Source organism: Lytechinus pictus, chromosome 7 (genome assembly GCF_037042905.1).
Source record: "Lytechinus pictus isolate F3 Inbred chromosome 7, Lp3.0, whole genome shotgun sequence".
Classification (NCBI taxonomy): Eukaryota; Metazoa; Echinodermata; class Echinoidea; order Temnopleuroida; family Toxopneustidae; genus Lytechinus; species Lytechinus pictus.
In genome coordinates, this window is record NC_087251.1 from 39,141,931 (window position 1) to 39,165,413 (window position 23,483).

The window sequence follows — 23,483 nt, forward strand, 5'->3', positions numbered from 1 at the left end:
AAGAAAAGGGGGAGGAAAAAGGAGGGAGTATCAAAAACTTTCAGTTCGCGTTTCGTGCTCGCATCGATTAATTAGATGTCCATCCTGTTCATGATTACAGAAAGTGCTTCGGATGTCCACATTTTAAGGCAGAAAATCAAAAATTTTCAGCTCGCGCTTCGTGCTCGCATCAATAAAATTGCTAAGTTAGATGACCATCCTACTCATGATTACCAAAAGTGCTTAGAATGTCAAAATTTTAGTTCAGAATCTCAATTTTTTTCAGCTCGCGCTTCGCGCTCAGTTTTTGGTCAGAAATTAAAAAAATGTGAGCTCGCGCTTCGCACTCTCATAAAATGTTGAGTTAGATAAGGTGACGATCCTGTTCATGGTTAGATAAAGTGCTTAGAATGTCCAACTTTGGGTCGGAATATAAAAAAATTTAAGCTCGCGCTTCGCGCTCGCATAAAACGATATGTTAGATATCCATCCTGCTCATGATTACCAATAGTGCTTAGAATGTTCAAATTATAGGTCAGAATATCATAAATTTTCAGCTTGCGCTTCGCGCTCGCATCAATTATTTAGATAGAAACCCATCCTTAAAATATAAAAAAAATTTTGCTCATGGTTAAGTGCTTAGAATGTCCAATTTTGGGTCAGAAATTAAAAAAAAATTCAGCTCGCGCTTCGCGCTCGCATCGACATTGTAATATATATATATATACGTTTACCCATGATGTTAAGAATGTCCGATCGGGAAACTTATACATGAAAATATCTCCCCTGGTAAAGAAAATTACAGCTCCCGCACAAATAATCTTAGTAAGGCCTACCACTCTGATGAGAAGTTGAATTAAATAAAATAAAAAATTGAAATTAATTAAAATTGAATTAAATTAAAATTCTATGTTTTCTGGTCGCATTTATTCTTTTCAAAATGTGGTATTACAACATATTCATGGATATTTTTTTCATGAACACATAAAAAAGTGGTCTTCGATTGCTTTTTTCACGTGATTATGAAATAAGATAACTCAACATGCATTTAAGGCACCTATGATTGTCTGGCGGGGGGGGGGGGGTGGGGCGCCAAAATTAGGTCGGGCCCCACGGGGTGCAAAATCCTGGATACGCGCCTGTATAGGCGTCAGGAATGGGGGACTGGTAATGAATTTGGAAAATTCGTCAAATTATGACTATCATTGTCTTCTTCTTTTGTAAAAAAAAAAGAAATACTCTTTTTTATTTTCCTTTTTTGTGCTTACTTTTTTTTATATGTATAAATATATTTGGAAAAAAGGAGATAGTGATATCATATTTGCTTTCCAATCCCAGATCCTTACAGATACGCAAGTATAAATATACATACACTCACTCACTTGCACATACGGGTCCTATTCAGCTAACAAACATATGTGAGCGCGAAGCACATATACTGACCTGAAAAAATAAGTGACATTTCAAGCACAGTTTGAATACATGAAAAAGGTAAATATAAGCCACTAACTGAATAACGTGAGCGCGAAGCGCGAGCTAAAATATTCTGATATACTTTCCTGAAAACGGGACATTTGAAAATTGCTTTAATATATGAACAGAATAAGTATACAACTAAAGAAATTATGCGAACGCGAAGCGCGAGGTAATATTTTTCCCGACCTGAAACCGGGATATTTCAAGCACAGTTTAGATTAATGAAAAGGATTAGTATAACGCAAAACAAATCATGCGACCTAATTTTTGATAAATTGATAATGGGACATTTCAGTAACCGTGCGAATTTATAAGGATATCACTAAATAGTGCGAGAGCAAAGCGCTACCTGTTTTTAAATATAATGTATAGGCCTAAATACTGACCTCAAAAGGAGATTCCAAACAACTTATGAATTAATGAAGATGTTAATTATATCATTAAACATATGATGTGATCCAGAAGCGTGAGCTAAATTTTGTTTGAATTCTGACGAGAAAACGGTACATATCTTAATAAGTAAATAATGCACGCGCGAAGCGCGAGCTTAAATCTTTTGGTATATTTAAAGCATGAATACGGTATGCATCTTACTATAATGCAGGCGTGGAGTGCAATCTAAAAGTTAAGTTAATATACTAAACAGAAAAATATTCAAATCATCTTTTGTAATCATGAATGTGATATTATGCCAATAAGCCAGTTCGTACGTAGTTCCACTCTGCGCATAACCAGAGGAAGGTCATTGGTACTAAAGTGACAATGGTGGTTTAAAATTTAATGAGATAAGCACCAACTTTGTTGTCTTGATTATTCATATATTCTTTCGAATTGGGTTTTTCATTTACATCAACAAAAATAACAATGCGTCGACGAACGACTGGTCCAGTTTGCCAAGTACGTTGTACAACATGCTTTAATATGCATTCAAAGTAGAAATGCAACAAATACCTTCATAGCACTGGCAGATCCAGGGGGGGGGGGCACAGCCGGCCCGTCCCCCCTTGAGAGGCACAATTAAAATTTTAAATGTAAAAATGCCTTTAAAACAGAAGTGTGCCCCCTTTTTTTCTGCTTGTCAAATTTGTTTGTGGACGAAATACCCCTTATTTTGGGTTAAAACCTTTTTTTTTTGCTTGTCAAATTTTTCCTCGGGAAAATGTGCCCCCCCCCCTTTCGAAAAATCCTGGATCCGCCCCTGCTTCATAGAGTGTTCATTGATGTGCTATTTTAGGAGGCGTTTCATGAAAGGACTTGTCGGACGTTTTATCCGACAAATCTCATTTTATCCGACAGTTACCATAGGAACAATGCCTCTCAACCAATCAAAATCAGGGAAAGATGTCAGATCTGACAACTTGACGGATGAAAATGTTGATGAAACGCTCCCCTGGTCTATTCAATTTCTTCATACTGCTATGTAAGGCATGCTTACGTAATATCTTGCTATGAAATTTGCCTATCATAATGAAAGAAGTGAAAGGTCATTTGACCAAATTGTCCATAAAGTAACTACGAACTTGTCTATAAGGAAAAGGGCTACCTCCAAAAGGAAATTTTAAGATTAGGCCTATTGTACAAATTCATGAACAGAACGTATGTCAGAAGGCCTATACAAAAACAATGTAAGCGCGAAGCGCGAGCTAATTTTTTTTAAAAGTACATTCAGAACTGTAAACACATTTTTGTATGAGTAGGATGCGTATCTTACAAAAAAGACTAATGAAAGTTTGAAGAGCAAACTTAACTTTTTATTTTCACATTTACATGAGAACAAATAAGCTCCATGTAATCCTTATGAATAGGATGTATTTAACGTGTAATGTGCGTACGAAGCGCAATCTTTATTTTGACCTGAAAAGGCCAAAAGGTTTGATGTTTGCTAATTCTCCCGTCATTTTCTTCCCCCTTTAATTTTTCTTCATTTTCTTTTTTTTTTCTTATCACTTCCTTCCTCTCCCTTCTTTTTGTCTTTATATTCCCGCTGCCAACAGAGGACAGCAGCCGCTTTGGCTCCCTAGGCCTAGATCTGCCTCATATCTTACAATTTCCCTTCCTAATCAATTTTTATGGTACCAGGTATAGCCAAAAAAAAAAAAAAAGGCTTTTGGTCTTGGATTCACAATTATGTGAAAATCAATGACCGATATTATCCTTTTACACACTCTGCCTTTCGGCCAATTCTTTTTTTCTTCTTTCTCTTTTTATTCTCTTTCCCTTCTTTTGTGGAGCGTTGTGGCCCAGTGGATTAGTCTTCAGACTTTGAAACAGAGGGTCGTGGGTTTGAATCCCAGCCATGGCGTAATTTCCTTCAGCAAGAAATTTATCCACACTGTGCTGCACTCAACCCAGGTGAGATGAATGGGTACCCGGTAGGAAGAAATTCCTTGAATGCTTTGAGCGCCTAGGCAGCCCAGCTAAAGCCGGGGTAATAATAATAGCAGGGCCCGCTGGGAGAACAGTTTTCGGAACTGAAGCGGCTTCCCTGGGTAAATATACCTGTATTATTATTATTATTATTATTATTATTCTTTTCATCATTCTATTTTCGTTATATCTTCAAATGTATTAATTACTGGGAGGGCCCTGGACTCCCATTTAAAAGGAAAAAAATCAGGGGGTATGGGTGCAGGGTCGTTCTAGCATGGCCTTTTCTTCCCACCTTCATTTTCCTTTTATCCCCTTCTTCTTTTGATTTTCTTTATCCCATCCACTTCTACTCATTCTCTCTTTCATTCATTTAGAATGTCAAGGCAACATGTCACTGCTGACACATGAACAACAAAAATAAAGAAATAAATCACAAAATATATCCTGTTTGTACCTGCTGTATATTCTCTTTCACTTTGTAACAACTAGTGCAGATGAAACAAAAACCGTCCGTCTCGTTACTTCAAGAACTGCTCATTCATTTAAATTCCTCATCACATTATAATACTATTAACAAATGTAGTAAAACCTGACATACAATATACAGTACACTGCTTCTCCTGTCATCCAGTTAATATACACAAACATACATTATTATTTTTTTAAATACATAGATAATCATATTCCACTCATCATTATATCTGCAGAGGAAAATGAGCCGACGAGTAAGAAACCTCATATTTGATACATATAAATAATACAAGTTATTATAATTACATTAATAAGCTACTTCTCAAAAAGTGTACACGCATTACTGTAATTCATTTTTATATAGTTAGTTTACCTATAGACACATCTATGTTTAACATTTATCTCAATTTCATCAACTAGCAAGGCAAAGTATTTCTTCTCTCTTTAAAAAACAAAGCATTAATAAAACTCAACATTGTTATCATCTACGAATACAGGAAATAATTCCAATACCAGTTTTGCATACAGTTAACTGTTTGTACTCTTTTTGCCCCCTACATGTAAACCTCGAGACAATTTTAAAATGAGGTAAATAATTTATCTTACCCTATGTTTAAAGTCATCAAACAGATAAACTTTGCCACCATCTTGTGATGGTATGGTATAAATACATCTGCAAAGATGCAGAAGCGCACACACAATACTCACAGCAATCGTCAATAGGTCTCACTAAAAAGAGAATAAAACCTTATAATTGAATAACTATGACAAAGAAGAATAGTGGTCAGTTTTTCACACCGAAATAAATGGCGAGCAAGAACGAGAGGAAAAACAGAGAGAAACAGGCTTGGAAGACTCAAACTTTTGGCTAGCCTGCAGATTTCATTAGTTCTATCACAGTGCCACTCTGATTCTATTTTGAACTGTTTGACCTTGACAATGACATTGATACATTCTTAATATTGAGGTTGCTTTGCTTTGGTCTGTTAAATAAATCACAGCCTGAGCTCATGCAGATTTAATAAACCTCCAGAAAATTCCTTGATTCCCTTCCCAACGAGTTTCATCGATCGAACAAAGCAGTGGCACTGTGCATACTTCTACAAAAGCCTTCAAAATATTAAAGCCATTTCAACACTGTCTGGCACAAAGGACTATTTTCATTTCAGCTTATCCTAAAAAGCACGGGTAAAAAGCAATCACAACAAATTGCAATGTATTTCAAATTTTCACTTCTCCTAAATCACGACCCTCTCTCTTAACAGATCACACACACAAACACACCCCCACATAGAACAGGTACATCTAGTTCAAGGTCCCCATTTCATAACACGTTTGTTAGAATAACAAGTTTACTATCAGCCAATCAAATCAAATGATTTCAGTAGCTTTAAACTGTTATTGTAACAAGTTTTATGAAACAGGCCCCTTATTTGTCATTTCATGAAAATAAAAACAATCCTGTAATTTCTAAGTAAAATCAAACTGACCCGGTGACCTAAAGCTTAGCGATTAATTGTAGGACTGATTTTTACAGTTGATAAAACACAATAATCAAGGCAATCAATCGTAGAAACTAGCCCAACGATCAATTGCTATGCTTTATGCTACAGGCCATGATCAGAAGCACAATGCGTTATCATAGTCAGTTGAATGTATGAAATGAAAGATTAATTTCAATTGGTTGCACCTAATCACAAAGAAAAGAAAAATAGCGCTCTAGTATAAAGCCCATTTCGCATTGCTGCAATGGAAACATGACTGCTTGGCAATCCATGTTTCATTTCGTAAACGACAGCAGAAGAAAGAAAAAAAATAATCTGACTACAGCATGCACGAAAGAAAAATACAAAGAAACTAAATTAAAGGTCACAGAATTAAATATAATCAAATTTTCACCCACAAACCTGTGGACTGACTAAAAATTATAATGCCAGTCATAGCAAGGAAACCAACCCAGACCTACCAAAGCTACTACATTACTTTGATTAGCATACCATCGGTCGGTTTAGAGTCGGTTTCGTAGGTATGACCGGGGCATCAAGTTATAGATATGGGCCTAAAGCAGGTAATGAGTTGCAATAATTGCATCTTATTTGATCACACAATTCCAAACATCATTCACACAATATTCTATATATTTGTACAAGGATAAATTGGACCTAAATGCATTTTAAAAAATGGAATATGAACATTTTCACTGCACGGTCCGCATTGTCCCATTACAATTGTATTTGTTAATGATTAAGATCTCATTCATTAATAAGCAGTATTAGATTCAATTTCTCTTATTAAGAACCATTAATTGTGTTAACTACAGTTTCCCTACATTCATTATAATCAAATTACAATTAGCAAGATGCCTAAAGAAGAATATTTTGTTTCTAATAGTACTGTTGCTTCATATTGTTTTACCTCCTAGTTAAGTAAGAAAATGAGATAAACACCTTGCCTAAACAATTAAACAGCTCTACAAAAAACAATCAAAATGTCAAATTACATTGCCAAATTACACTTCACTTTTAATACATGATTAAAAAATATTAATATCCATATTCATTGTACTTCCCCAAATAACATTGTTTGTAAAGAGAGAATTAAAAATAAAAATGCTTAAATACTCTGGCCATCGCCCTTGAGACCTTAAAAGTTATTTTGTCTTGTTTCAATATTTTGATCATAAACAGAAATACGGCAATTAATTGTGGAAACTGGTTTACTAATATATAGTAGTATAGTTTCCTCTTTATTCATCCCTAATATGAAAGGCCAATGTTGTTGAATAGGCCTATCCAACCAGGCGGGCGTTTCAAAAATCTGTTCTTGAAATTACGCATGATTGGAATATGTTCTTCTGTGTTAGGTGAGCTACACACGGATGCATCATATAGCACAAGAAACACGCACCAGAGAATATACCTATTTTCGTACATGGGTGCTCTCCAGAGATACAGGTATAATAATATGTATGTTAAATGGGTGATTGTTTTAATGTAGAAGGGGTGTGCATTTCGCCTGCATCCACTGTTCTAGGAAAATAATTTACTAATGAACATCAGCCGAACCGCACCTTCTACATTTATCATTTGTACGTGATCTAAACACCACAACTTTGGGCAGCTAGCCTTATTACTGAACCATATGGCACTCTCCTAATTTGACTGAATAAAATGTCAGATTATAATTGATTTGTTTCCTGCACACTTGTATAACACAGGTAAACACGCATTACAGCATAGAGACACTAGTAGCACACCCAGGTCTGTCTATATCCATGCTTAAACACTGGACCCCATAGAACGAGGGAGCATTTCATCAAACAAATAGTGATTTTTCCACTGATAACTGTTATAAGCTATTAAAACCCTTGAATCTGATTGATCCAGAGCAAGTTAGTTGGTGAAAATTATTTACGAGCTGCTTCATGACACGCTCTCTTGACAAATATGGTCTTCCGAAACTCGCGAGGATTATCATCAAGCTACAAGCCAAAAGCTGGGATGCCGCTTGGGCTTGATAACAAAACAAAAAGTCTGAAATCATCTAGAATGACCCCTCTCCTACATCAAAAAGTTGTTTCCTATGGCCGGAAATATGTTGGAAAGGTCTGAATTCAGACTGTAGTCTGAAAAGTGGCATCCCTACAAAAGCCCTTGCACTCAGTAGGCACTATCACCTACCTAACTTACATCAGTGCTACCAACCCACGGGACAATGCACCTTGCCTGACATTTCATCAGAAGTAAATCAACCTGAACAACGGCAGTCCCGTATGTCAAAAGCTGAAAATCAGTATTTTGGGGAGGAAATTCTCAAAGAAATACCATAGGGTAGCAGATAAACCTGTAACTTTAGAAATCAGTATTTTGCATGAAACCATTAGTATTCTCATTTTTCAGTACTTAAAACTGAAAATCAGCACTACTGTGTGCATCTAGTCTGTTGCTACTCGTACCTACATTATACAGAGATTTCTAGGCACCTTTTTTTCTGAATTGGAAATATGAAATAAAAATAATGAATTTAAAACCAATACGGGATATAGGTACCATATATTACCATGAGATGCGAATTGCAATGATAAGGTCTCTAGAAATATACGATGGTACATTTACAATTAATACTCGTGAGGGTCACAAAAAATGTGTTTCTATAGATATGTAGTAAATAACAAAAATATTCACATTTGTACAAAATATGCAACAAAAGATTTAACAATTATGAACAGGAAGCCAAAAATATAATTAAGTACATCTTAGTATTTTGTAAAATTTTTTTCTTCACTCTTAAGAAAAAAGAATTTGGTTTTCATAAGTTAGGATTCTATTTACTAATGAAAGACACATACAAGACTATTCCAGGAAACAGTTAAGTTAAATGCTGTAGCGGATATGGTGATAATAAATAAAACTCAAGTTCATAGGTCAACTTTAACAAAAACTTATTAAATTCTTATAAGACATTTTGTTTCGTAGAAATCTTCATTTTGCATTTTACATATACTTTTTTAACCTCAAAATAGTCCGGATTTGAGGTGTTTTTACATTGAAAAAAAAGGGTATATTCTCTCATACAATGCATAAGCCTGAAAATAATACGAGAATTGGACTACATAATGATGATATAATTTGAGGCAAAAGGGAAATATTAATGCGATGTTACAAGGGATAATGTTGATGACCTTAGTTTAATCCCTACAAGTGTGTCATGGTCTAGTGGATCTGACTCTCAACACTCAATCAGAAGGTCGTGGGATCATGCTGTACTTACAACCCTCCCTCATTTGGTTTTTCATGAATGAAATATTTGTATTCATGAGGGCTTCTACAGGACCTAAGGGTACGAAACAATGATTTCACTTATCCATGTGTATTGGCATACTCACTCTAATAAATATATGTTGGTCGTTCGAAGTACAACTGGATAAATCACATGATTTGGCATATTGCGCATTACTTGACAAACGGCCAGACAAACCTATCAACATTTTCAATCTAGTTTAAGTAGCTTCCAGCACTACCATTTCCTTTGAAAGTATTTCCGCAAAATATGGCATACTGCTTACATTGTATTTCTGCCTATAGTTCTACAGTATATGAAAGTAATAAGTATCAATCATTCATACTAGACATTATGATTGTGACCAACTTCTGTCTTTAAAAAATTTCAATGAAGTTACTTTCGCATTATAAAAAGACAATAGGATATTCTTTTTCATATGAACTGTTTTCTGGCTCACGCATTGGATTTTTCACCCCAAAGTACACCTGGTAAATACATTTGGGGGGGGGGGGGTAGAGGAGAAAAATTCAAAGAATTACAGTTTTATTTTGCTTTTTTGAGTCAAGATGAGTCAAAGATTTATGTAATATTTAGGTGATTAATCAAGATTGGCACTAGTTTCCCCGCTTATCAAGTATAGAAAATAAAATGAAATGCATACTGAATTTGAAAATTGTACATGGAAGTGCAATTTCAAATGACTGAATGGGATTAAATGTCATTTTTCATTTTTGAAATCAATAATATATAGTTCTGTGTAGTATGAAAACCAATCAAAAGACAACAAAAATATGCACCATATGGCAGTAAAGAACAGTAAAGTGTAGTTATATTTCTTTTATCAAATGCTGTGATACCCTTACCATTACTGTTAATAACCCATAGTTTCTAATCCAACAATGTTGGCCTTATGGAGTACGATAACTTAGGACAATGAAGATATTTGTGACAATAAATAAAGGTGTTAATATAGTAGTATTTGAAACAAAATTGACAAGGACATGATTGGTAAGTGATGGTAAAGAGCAAGTTGATGATCATGACGATGATGATGACGTTGACAATAATTATGATGACTGAGGATGAGGGGGATGATGATGATAATGACAATAAAGACAATGATAATGTGGATGTTGTTGATGATGATGATGCTGATGACAATGACGTCGATGATGATGGTGATCAAAATGTGTTCTAACTAAACTCCCATAACGGACCATTAGGCCTTGTTCTTTACAGCAAGCCAAAAATATGCAAACTCAGTTATATTTCTTACATTTGCTTTTGAAGCTACATCTTCAATCAGTTAAAATTACATTAAAACAAAATATTAGAATTCTTAACAGGTACTCCTGAACTAATTAATGTTAGAGTCTGGTGTTAAGTTTCAGCTAAGTACACCAGTAACACACCTAAAGGCCAGCACTACAATTGCATCAGAGGGATTTCTTGGGAGTGTAGTAATGCTTTCAGTGTTCAGGTAGCTGTTCTGCACAGTTCAGCTGGCAATTTGAAGTCTAGTGTTCAGCAATGGTGTCAAGAGCTAACTCAGTACTGCAGCTACTGATGATCTTCACATCCAAGGTGCTAAGCACTAAATGCCTCCCCTTTTGTTTAACACTAGTAAAGTGAGTAGTGCTTAGCTATGGTGTTGAGTGCCAACCCCACACCATAGCTACTGAAGATCTTCACATCCATGGTGCCAAGCACTAAACACCTCCACTATTGCTTTTTTCAACACCAGTGACAAGGGTGGTGTAAAACACAGTCTACTACAAATGACACTGCATTGGTCTAGATGTCAACACCGAACTTGAAATCGCTGAATGATGAACTAAGAGGAAGCAGAAGTGTCTGGTGTTAAGTCTCCGGTGTTCTTCATCGGTAGCCCTCATGATTGGTCTTGCTCTGCGTAGCTGGTTCGATGAGGGGTGGGTGGCGTCCCAGAACTAGAAGCTGGATAAAAAACAATTGGAAATAAAAAAAGTTAATAAATCTGACACACAAGATATGATGGTCAACTGTGAGTGTATTATTTGCCAATGAGGCTTACCACTGTTTTTAGGGTTGGGTTTGGCGCATAGCCAAATTTATTAGAGACAGATGAGAAAGCTGAAATAAAGAAATTTTTTTTTTGCTAATAATCTATCTTTGACAAATGCTCAAGAGTACACAGGTGCTTGGGGCGATTTTCCCCAAATGATAAAAAAATCCCTGGGAAATAATAAAAAGATCCCTGTGGAAAAAAGAGCCCTAAAAATCCTGATTCACTGCAATGTTAAAGCTTATCCAATGCTATTGATTTCAGAAGCAAGTTGTCAAAAGTAGCCCCCAAAAATTCAAAATTACATTTTTGCCTTGTCAATGACAGAGGTTAACTATAATCATTGTTAAATGTGCATTGTGTCTGCTAACAACACTTTCAACCTTAGGCAACCATGTTATGCAGGATTCCTTCCCAAATGTATTGGCAAAATAATGAAAACACAAACAACTGTTGAAAATTGCAAATTGGCAACAGTTCGGTAGATTGATTCTTTTATCATCAATTTTGAAACATGTTATATTCATACTTTATTTGTTTCAAAGTATGTAAATGAATAGAAAATCAGTGACTGTTGCCAATTTAAGGAGAAATTAGTTCTTAATCATTAATTTTCATTCGTGTTATATATCCATATTTCAGAGTATGAAAACAAAAGGAAAATGAATAATTGTGGCAAGTTTGAGGAGCAAAAATTCATTTTGACCTTATGTAAGCTGCGTACCTTAATGGGAGATAATTCTGTATTTACTTGATTTCAATGTTAGTTCATTATCGCTAGCAAATTATCACAGACAACAAGATATATCACTGGGTCTAAAAATTCATTATAATTACATGTTCATGATGAGCTGCGGTTCCGTGAGAGCAGGAAAAGGGGGAATGAAAGAAAGGTTTTCATCGGTACTTGCCCATGAAAAGCGGACAATTAGGTACCAACTTACAAAGATCTGAGTTGGTTCAAAGCAATACAGAGCAGCCTTTGGGGTCAATAAAAAGTGATGAACTTTTCATAATCAACAATATTTTGGTGATTCATAAAACTATTATCGTAAATTCAATATTTTATCAATATCGCATAATTTTGATGATATTGAATGATCCCCCAGCATAAAAAACATAAGTCAAATTACCTTCCTCTCCCAAGGAATGCCTCGGGGAGTGTCCTGAGAGATCCGGTGAATCTTGCGATCCCTGCGAACCGTCCCGTGACGTCAGATTTATCTCAAAGTTGGCTGCCCCCGATGGCGCTATGCTCAGTTGGCCGTTCTGATCGTAGTCCTTGCTGAGGTTGATGACCGTGTTGGGCCTCTGTTTGGGTATTCCGCGCTGGACAGGCAGCGGCTGACCGACCATGCTCTTGATACGTGCAGGCCTGCTCTCAGTTCCCTGAAATATATGACAAAGGACAATGAATAAACTCAGAATTGTTTCAAGGCAGACGCCTAAGAGTTTGTTTTGTTTTTTACCAAAAGGAGGGGCATCATCTTCAAATTGACTATTTCACAATGTATGAATGATTTTTGAATGAACCCTCCCAAGAGGCAGATTATTTACACCCCCCCCCTGCCCCGAAAAAAGTGGGGTAGGTAAAGGGGAAGGAGAAGAAAGAGTAGAAAGAGGAGTAGGATAGAAGGAGAAGGGTAGTAGGGTTAAGAGGAGGAAGAAGAGGAGGAGAAGAAGTAGAAGTGAGAGCAAGAGAAGTAGTAATAGTAGGACTCTGACCGGTAAGAGTAGTAGGAGTAAGGAGAGAAGGAAGGATGGAATATGAACAGGACAAAGGAGGGAGGTGGTGGTGATAATTTACCATTGAAGGATTCATTCATACTTACAGGAATATCTTGTAGCTTTGACAGACTGTCTCCTGGTCCCATATGGGTGATATGACTGAAGTTACTAGGTGCTGATATTATTACATTCCTGTGTAAATGAGAACAAATATGAAAAGAAAATTTCATCAATATGGATATAAGAATATATATACGGCGTCCTCAGCAAACGTATCATATGAAATTGACAATAATTTCCTCTCAGAGTGAATTTAGTCTAAATAACTTGCCAAAGTGGGCATACGTAATTGGAACTACATTTTTTGTAAAGACAGAATATCCATTCATGTGCAATGTAATGTCATGGAAATTCAAGGTAACTGAATTAATACTTAAGTTCTGCAACCATGTTCAATTAAATCACATTTACTACAGGTAGTTCACAATTAAAAAAAAGAGAAGATGAAAAAAAAAATAGGAGGATCAACAATTTCACTACATACTTTAATCTCTCCAAGTCTATATGCCAATCTTTATATTATTTGTCAAATATTTTGTCAAATGATGATTTCAGTTATGTCACCTATAGTTAAGTGACATGGCTAAACTAATAGAAAACAAAGCAATGCCTCCTGTATACAAAAATGTATTATCATTCAATATTTGAAAAGATGTTCCTACTACAATATCTAACAATCGCAAAAAGAAAGAGCAAACATATGCTTGTCGTCTATTACTTGTCAGAGATAAACGGGAAAAGGATTGACTATCTAAAGATGAAGAAAAATCTACCGGTATTCTTAATGCTAGCAACTTGTGATAAAATACCTAAAATTATATTTCTAGGCAGCTGTGCAAGTTGTTTTTTAATAGATTTGTATTTATTCATTTCTTTAGTGTCTACTGTGTAAAATGAAGCTTTAAACTAATAAAGACAAAAAGCAGCTCAGTTTGTGCAAACTAGAAATCATGAAGGAAAACCATGCATTAACAAAAAACTCTGTCACTTTATCCATTGACGATGGAATTACAGCCATATTTAAAATGTGATTACCTCATCCTTCTTTATAACTAAAAACTTTGAAATTGTTGAAACCTGAAGCAGTCTTGTATTTTCCAAAAATTGTTATTAAATTAACAAATTTCCCAACAGTTGATCATAATTTGTAGAGAAAAAAAAGTACAAAAATACAAATAGGAAAAAAAAATCATATTGCCACAAAATATCTGTATCGTGCGATGTTTGAAAGTTTGAATACATGCAACATCAAAATATATTTCATCAAATACAAACATTCATCTTGAATGCATTGAAAAGATTTAAATATTTATACATGTATATGTAATATCATAATTGTTTTCAGTAACATAACAATGCATCGACTAAACTCTAGAACTGAATGGTCAAAATGGGGATGGGGCTTGAATAAAAATAATCATGGGTTTGTTATATATATGTATGAATTAAATGACACTGAACAATACGTATGAATAATACTAAACACAATTATTAGACCTGTAATCAATGGATTCAAATTCTCAATCTTGTTAAATAATTCACCATACTTCTTCCCTCCATATTACACAATATTATAGATGGTTCATCAGTAATGGTAGTTTCAGACAATTATTTAGGTTTAGTAAAAGTTAAAATTTTACCCCCCAAACTTATGTAGTTATCCAGGCATTTTAAGTCTTATGAATGATTAATAACCCTCATTACCACATAACCAGATAACAAAGTTATACATTGTTATATTTTTGTCTAATATCTGAATTATCAGCTTATAATGTCAATATAAACATTAATATTTAACATGTCTAGTATTATACAGACCTTATCATTTTTATATTACTAGTGCATCATTCAATACAAAGTATACTGCTGATCTGGAAGGTGTCTCAGGAAATAAATAGTCAATTATTTTCACTGACATTTGTTCTAAGCCAATTGGATGAAAGAAATTCAGTAGCTTTTAACAGGTGTTAGTTAAAAACAGTGTTGTAGTGCCTTGATGCTCGGCCTTGGCCTTAAGGCGCCTTAAGGCCTACTTTTTCAAAGCCTTGGCCTTGAACATTCAAGCCTTGGCCTTGAGAGGGCCTTGGCCTTGGCCTTGAGGATTTTGAGCCTTGAAATTTCAAGGCATTTTCAAGGCATTTTCAAGGCTTTTTCAAGGCATTTTGTTTTTTGTACTTTCATTTGTTTTTAAATAATTAAGTAATTATAAATGTTACTATGTTATTAGTAATTGTTCTGTATATTCAATGGCACTACTTCCAGTCAGCAGTAGTAAGTGTACTAGCAGTGCCATAAATTGTGATTATCACCATCATCAAGAATTATCATCATATTCATGTATGTGACAAAGAAAACAGTAATGATGAAAAATAGCATTATTTATTGGTAACGTGTTGTAATCATGACTAATGATGATAATGATGGTAATAATCATTATGATAAAGATTACAGTGATTTGATGACAGGAATAATTCTGACAGATCTGACAGCTAATTTTGACAACAATTTTTCATAAAGAATAATAACAAGGACTTTCATTGTATTATTTCCTTTGGCCAAGAAGAATGTTTTAAGTATTAATGATATTCTGAAAAGATTTGGTAAACTGGAACACAATCTTCAATTTTATCATATCCAAATGGGTTATGTCAATGGCATGATGAACCAAAAGTTTTGAGGGGCCAAGCATGGCATATATATAGAGCAAAATTTCTGCCAAAAAAAGTTGAAAGCAATTGAAGTGAGCGAGCAAAATTTTTCACCCTCTTACTATAACTTAAGAAAAGCTAATTTTTGTGATAGATTGTGACAATATGTTAAGAAAATAATATCACATTTACTCCTTCAATCCATATTTTATTGTTCGAAATAGACACCAGAAATGAAATACTCCTAAAATTTGTTTTGCCCAATTGATCGTGGGCCCGGCAGCCGCTGTGCAGCGCCAGATCGACAAGGCTCTATCCCTTTAATTATTGAACGCCAAACAGGGTAGCAGCAACTTCCATCTTTAAACGTCTTTTGGTCTGACGCGGCCGGGGTTTGAACCCCCGACCTCTTTTTTTTATTTTTTTTAAATAGTAAATTAGGTTCGAAAATCGCCAAATTTTGGATCGCGCTTGCATCATTTATTGTTTAGTACAGTATTAATCCTATTCATGGTTACAAAAATGTTTAGAATTTTCAGGTTAGAATATCACAAATATTTGGTTCCCGTTCTGCACTTGCATCAATTATTGTTAGGTACATGTAAGGTACTCAATATGTTCCTGTTTACAAAAAAATGTTTAGAATGTCCAGTTTTCAGGTTGGAATATCACAAATTTTTGAGCTCGCGCTCTGCGCTCGCATTATTTGATCAGTGAGTTATGTATCAATCATATTTATGAGTCACTAAACATGCTAAATGCAGTCCTTAACAGCTTACTTTGCAGACCTGTCAGTATATTAAAAATTTCAGCTCGCGCTTAATTCTTAGTTAGATGCACATCTTTTTCATGAGTACAAAAACACCCCGAAATATTTAATTCTTATGTCACAATGTCAAAAAGTTTTTGCTTATGATTCGCGCTGGCAACATCTCGCAATGATGTCCTTTTAAAAGTGATTAGCCCTGTAATTGACCAAACATCAAGTTTTTCAACTTCAAAATTGATTTTTTTTTAAACCACTAAATCAAAATATCTGTCTTATCAATGAGAAATCACTAAAAAGGCTTTGGTCAACTTAATTTCCACAAAATACACAACTACTTCACGTAGTTGATAATCTCATTTTGAAAACATCTGTTTGCACCAAATGCCAATTTTGACATATAAGTACCCTTTTTGGTTTAGACCCCCCCTCCCCAAATAAAATACGTTCTGCCGCCCCTGTCCCAGGGAGTGGAGAATGACATACGTTGGGAACGGGCACGCCAGGATCAGATGACCGTGGTAATATTAATTATTGCAATGTAAATCACATAAAAAATAATAAATTATAATAATAATTTAATAATAACATAATAATAATAATTATATGTACAAAGGTTACTATATTATTATTTTAAAATAATGTCTAAATCTACCATGAAATTATTTTTGTTTTTCATGTACAAAAGTCAAAAATTTTGCTCGCTCAGTTCGCTCGCTCTCACCTATTAAAGTTTGAAATGCCTTGGCCTTGGCCTTGGCCTTGAGGTTTTCAGGCCTTGGCCTTGGCCTTGTGTTTCCATGCCTTGGCCTCAGCCTTGGGTATTGAAGCCTTGGCCTTGGGAATTAAAGCCTTGGCCTTGGCCTTGGCCTTGGAGGTTTATGCCTTGACTACAACACTGGTTAAAAAAATATGGGCTATTTGTTTCATGAAAAGCTCCCCAGGTATTAAAGAACCCATTGTCTCAATGACTACATAGGCAAAGAGGCAAACACTAATCATATCTTTGTCTCTCCAAAACGAATGTCCCATTTTGGAATTAATCCCCTAATTATTTTGAAACCCACCCCCCCCCAAAAAAAAACCACTTAGACACAAGTTTAAAGCTGATCTGTCCAATGGTCCGTAAGTTATCGAAAAAAAAGGGATGGACGACTGTGCCTCTAGAAACTACCTACAGTCAGCAGTCATGGAAATGTATGAAACATGAAATTATTTTTGAGTGCAATCAAAATTGTTGTGGATCTATATTAATAAAAGAGGATAATGATCATTTATGTAGGGTGATAGAATAGGACTGAAACAAAGATGACATTTCATAAAATAAGACTTCATGACTAGACAAATATATTGACCAACACAAGCTTAGAGAAAATCAATGGAAATTTTCAAATAAGTGTTAAATGAATGCCTATGTATGAAAGAACACAATAAAAATCTACAGATCTGCTTCAAAAGAGAGTGAGGATTTTGATATAGCTGGTTCAAATGATGCAATTACATCTCTTGACATATGTGTTCCCGTGGTTGTAAGTTTCTTCAGATTCAGAAGAAGTATTCTTGTTACCGTAATTGCCTAAAATGTAGGGAATTTTATTCCTATCTGAAGAAACTACAAAATTTAATTAGTATCTACATATAATCAACTTTTGATAGCAGTCGAATGGAAAGTTTTTCTTGTCTACGAGAGCATAAATCAAACTCAACTATCTAAGCTTATCTAAAGCTATGCTAAAGAGGCTCCAATGTGAATTACACTGGAGTGTCACCTATCAATTTTTCAACTTTCCATCCTTACAAAATTGAAGTGGCCATCATTTTTTTGTGTGTTAATTCTTTGTGCAAATTTGAAATTCATATTTCTAAAAGCGCTTGGAAACAAAGTATAAAATGACTATGCTTTCAAAGACGAATGAAATGGAAGACCTATATTCATTACACCATAATGACAACTAAAACTAGACCAAGGTCATCAACAATACACATACGGGTAAACAAAACAAAACAAAAATAAAGTTCATATCATAACAAAATTAATACCAAATGGAGTTACATTGCGAATGCAAGTTGTTGCCATTTTCTACCATTAAAACCATACTAGAATTAATTTTTTTTAATTTTGTGTAGCATTGACTTACAATTATCATTAGTGTTACAAAATGTTAATGATGAAGTGATAATTGTTAATATGTTCAGTAAGAAATGCTATCCATTTTCAATTAATGTTTTGGAAAAAATAAACAACAAAACATGAACAAAATAATTGAATAAACATGAAAATAATTTAAAATCAATATACAGATACTATAAGTTGTAAGCGAATCGGGCTAAAAAAAATGAGTATGCAGGAGCTAAGTGAATTAGAGTCTGTGGATGAGACTACATACCTGGGTTGAAACTTTGTTGATCTGCTCAGCATACAAGTTTTTGTTTTTTTATCAAAAGGATAATGTAAAATAAACATACATGGGTAAAAGACAAGTCTTATTGCTATGATATTTATTAAACTTCTTGCAAAACCAGGCACATGAGCCATTATGAATGGGATACATGCAAGTTAACAAAGCAAGGGGATGGATGAATTATCTTGCATGGGATATGTTAGAAGCAAGGATGGGAATAATTAAAATAATACAATAAAAACACTCTCAAAATGATGTTATAATAAGGGCTTGGGTTAACTCATTCCAGAAAAAGCCTTTTATATATGTTTCCTCTTCAACCAATTGATAAGTAGGTAACATCCAATATTTGGGGCAAACCCCCACCCCCCAAAAAAAAAAAATTTAACCATGTATCCAAGGTGGGTCTAAAGTTTATATATCACATTCCAGCATATCCATAGCATTTACATTACCAAATATTGTTGGTGGGCTGTTAAAACTTTCTCTCTCAAAATTTAGAAATTCAAAGAAGAGTTCAGAAAAAGCTGAAAACGGTCTCCTAATTCAAGGAGAGAATTCTTTCTAGGCCCCCCAAAAAAGGTTCCCATTTATGCCAAAATTCCAACATAGAGCTTGTTAAAACAAAAATATTAAAGGAGAATGAAACCCTTGAAACCAGCTGAATCCATATCAAAGAGAAAAATCAAAGAAACATACATGTATTGTTGAAAGTTTAAGGAAGATTGAACGAATAATAAGAAAATTATGAGCATTTGAATATCGAGATCACTAATGCCATGTAGATCCTCCTATTGGCAATGCGACCAAGATCTGTGATGTCACACACGTACAACTCCCTCATTACTTTAGTACTTATTTCACTTATATTCTCACTTTTATAGAGTCTATCACAAGGTGAGGTGTTCTCTTTATGAGAGGACAATTAAGTACAGAGGTTTCACAACATTATATCATTGATGAATCGTTTGTCATATGATTAGAATGAGCAAAAAGAGATGTTTTGGGGTATATTTTCAGCGTCCAAAAGGGGAGAGTTGTTCATCTGTGACATCATAGATCTTGGTCGCATTGCCAATGGGAGGTTCTCCATAGCATTAGTGATCTCGATATTCAAATGCTCATAACTCTTCTATTGCTAGTCCTACTTTACTCAAACTTTTGTTAATCTTATTCTTTGATTTTTCTGCTTTCACAATAGCTAACTTGCTCCAAGAGTTTCATTCTCCTTTAAGGTATGAGGCTTTAACAGCCCACCAAGGAATTGCTAATGATGATCATTACTAAAGGGTGGGTCTTTAAAAAATCCCGTGGAAGGCTCTAACATTGATCTTTCAAGGCAAAAAATATTTAATTTAAAAAAAACATATATTCAGTGTGAGCAAGAAAAAAAGGCAGACAAAACTTACTTCCTAATTTCATCTTTGGACTTGAAGGAGAATTTTCTCCTGTTGGCTTGCTGCTTGCTAGACTTGACAACTGTTGGGATATTTAACTTCTCATGATCTGTAAACCAAACCAAAATATTGGAAAACAATATTAAGAAGAATCGAAAAGAGATAAGTAATTGAGAACACTTTTAAGATACAACAGAGAATGCTGAAGATTAAAAAAAGGGGAAATGTTTCAATATCTAAGAAATCTGGTTGCACTTGATTTGTGCAGACCTCCCAATAATTCAACAAAGAAAATCCTAAAAATATTGCAACTGTACGAGGGAGCGTAGCGTCCGAGCGAGGGCCTCATATCATTTGACATTTTGAGCCCTAAATGACCTTTGACTTCATCATCCTCATCAACACACATGTGGTATTACCCAAGGATCATTTGTACCAAGTGTGAACACAGCTGATGCAGAAATAAAGAAAAATGAGGGCAAGTTAAACAAAAACTTTTAAAATTTTCGTAACAGACCAAAAGACACCTACATCAACTGCCGACATTGGTATGGTGCAATGCACAATGTATCAGAACCAGTTGAGCAAACTCATGTCCTTGAAGTTTTGATTGAATTTCAGATTCATTTTTTTCCCCTTTTTTCTGTTGTAGTATACAATATTACAAGGTCAAGACAAGGTTACACAATATTATCAAACATGTAGATTTAACTTAGTATATTCAAAATCTATATAGGACTATATCTATTTAACTCATTCACATATTAATTTTGATTACAATAAAAATAGTTTGCATTAATAGAATAAAAAAATCAATTTGCAAATTATAAAAATACATAATAGCGAATTGATAGTGGCTGTGAGAAGTGACCGACGAGGCCACCATAAATAGCAACCCCAGCCCCGCGGTGCTGGTAGCGCAGGGTTTTGCTTGATCAAAATTACCTGATACAGCCAGTCGGTTGTGGAAGTACACAAGACGTGGTGCATGAAGATCAGTGACGAAGCTAAGGTTCAAGCTGCCATCCCAAGAGAGTTGTCTAGTCTGGTGAAAAAAGGGTGAAAAGGCAGAATAATAATAATATAGAGCATTTTCCAACTCAATAAGATGTTCAAGATGCTTCATAGCAAATTAACAATATTACAATACATTACAGGTTAAAAATTGAAACACTGAATGAATATTTACCCCAAAAAAATCACTGCTATACAGTTTGATTTTATTTTATTTCTGCATTCAAGATAAATATGCAACATATCATCTGCAAAATTGATACATTTAAGTTTTACAAAACAATAGAACAATAATCATAATAAAGCAATGAAAAATAAACATCAACAAGAAGCATTATTCAATTGAAAGAAAATATCAGTTTAAATGAATGCAGGAGACCGCCATCGTGAGTGGTTAAGCTTGAAAATGAGGGCGGCCTCGTAAAAATGGTCAAGTGGGTGCAATGCAGGTGCGGGTGAAGAAGAGGGCAGTTGAATTATCAACTTGAAAAGGGGATGCATATGATTCGATGATTTTTCTTTTAATAGTAGCTTTCAATGAGTATAATGTTGAACATGACATAATACTGTCTGGAAAGTTGTTCCGCATATCAGGACCATAATGTCAAACTGATTTATGAGTTATTAATAACTTGGGGTTGGTGAGATGGAGGTTTTCGGGAATGAACAGACCTCTTAAACCTTAACATATTATTAAAGGACGGAGGAAGTTGATTATTAAAATATTTGAACATAAAGATAGCTACTTGAATCTAATTGATATCAAAGATTTTTAAGGTTTTGAGTTCATGAAACAATGGTTTAGAGTGAGCCAAGTAATGTGACCCTGTGCACATACCAATTGCTCTTTTTTGTAGTTTAAAGATAGAACTGAGTTTAAAAGAACCACAATTTGCCCAGACGACATTACAATATGTTATATAAGGGAGGACAAACAAATTGTATGATAGGAATAAAGTTTTATGAGGAAGAATGAATTTTAACTTGGAAATTATTCAAATACTTTTGGAAACAGACATTGTAACATGGTGTCTCTGTTGATTCAAGTCAAAGATTCATCTATAATTACACCTAAAAATTTAGATTAATTTTTCTGTTCTAGGGGGGTGCTGTCAATGTTAATGTAAATCGGTGTGTTAATGTTATGGGAGTGGTGTCTTAAATACATAAAATGTTTTTTTTTGTATCAAGGGAAAGTTTATTGGCTTTGAACCAGTTTAATACTTTATCAATTTCACGATTTATGATATTGTTTAATGAATTAAGGTCTTTATGAGAATAAAATATATTGGTGTCCTCGGCAAATAAAACGAAGGACAAAATAGAGGAGGTCTTAATAATGTTGTTAGTATGGAGTAAAAATAAAAGTGGGCCTTAAATGGAACCTTGAGGAAAACCACACCGAACTAGAAGAGAATCAGAGTCAAAACTGTTAAAATTGACAAATTGCCTTCGATTATTTAAGTCGTCTTTAGACAATGACACAGATTGACCTCGTATTCCATAATGGCTGAGTTTGGAGAGTAAAATATCATGTTACGTATTCTTTGTACGCTATGGCATTTGTTATTTTGTCATAAATTTGAAGTAATGCCAAGTCTGTTGAATAATTTTTTCTAAAACCATATTGATCACAATTTAGAATATTGTATTTGTTTATGAATGTATAAAGTCTTGTGTAAATTATTTTTTCTAGAATTTTAGATATTGTTGAATTTTAGATATTGTGGGAAGTAAGGAAATGGGACGGTAATTACTTATTTCATGAGGGTTGTCTTTTATAAAGATTGGATTGACTTTTGCTATTTTGAATAAATCTGAAAAATATTTTTAGATAAGGAGTTATTAAATATGTGAGTCAGAGGGCTAGCAAGAGGGTGAATTATTTGCTTAAGAAGAGACATGCTGATGCCATCACAACCAGAAGATCTAGAATTATGAAGGGAACGGACAATATTGATTATTTCGGAAGTTTGTTAAAAGTTGGTTAAAAAAAGAGATTCTTGATCTGGATCTGAGAGGTAGTCTGTGAAATGTCCGTTGGGACTATTAATTTTGTTTGCAAGCTCGGGCCCAATATTGGTAAAGAAAAAATTGAATAAGTTTGCACAACTAGTGGGATCAAGTATTTCAGATCCATTGAGAGTGATTTTATCATTAGGTGGGGGGGGGGGGGCAGTTTTTTACCCAACACTTCTTTGATAATTTTTAAGTTGTATTTGTATTTCCATTGGCATCGTTTATTTTATTAGTGAAGTGCAATTTTCGGGATATTCAAACCAATATTGTTAGTTTATTACGATATCTTTTATATGTTTCTAAAGAATCATCAGTTGGATTGTGTAA

General features: G+C 34.4%; 1 protein-coding gene across 2 annotated transcripts in view; it reads right to left on the bottom strand.

Annotated features, from left to right (window-relative positions):
* Positions 1-4,267: 4,267 nt before the first annotated feature.
* LOC129265209 (serine/threonine-protein kinase MRCK alpha-like) overlaps positions 4,268-23,483 on the bottom strand; it is a 48,121-nt gene continuing 28,905 nt past the window's right edge. Inside the window, exons 28-33 of one of the 2 annotated variants that reach the window (XM_064102657.1) lie at positions 21,069-21,168; positions 20,136-20,232; positions 18,712-18,732; positions 12,955-13,042; positions 12,256-12,511; positions 4,268-11,034 (exon numbers count right to left, since the gene is read on the bottom strand). In XM_064102657.1, coding sequence (XP_063958727.1) covers positions 10,970-11,034; positions 12,256-12,511; positions 12,955-13,042; positions 18,712-18,732; positions 20,136-20,232; positions 21,069-21,168 — 627 coding nt within the window. In that variant the 3' untranslated portion in view covers positions 4,268-10,969. The remainder of the gene's footprint in view (positions 11,035-12,255; positions 12,512-12,954; positions 13,043-18,711; positions 18,733-20,135; positions 20,233-21,068; positions 21,169-23,483) is intronic. The other variant, XM_064102658.1, reaches the window with a different exon arrangement.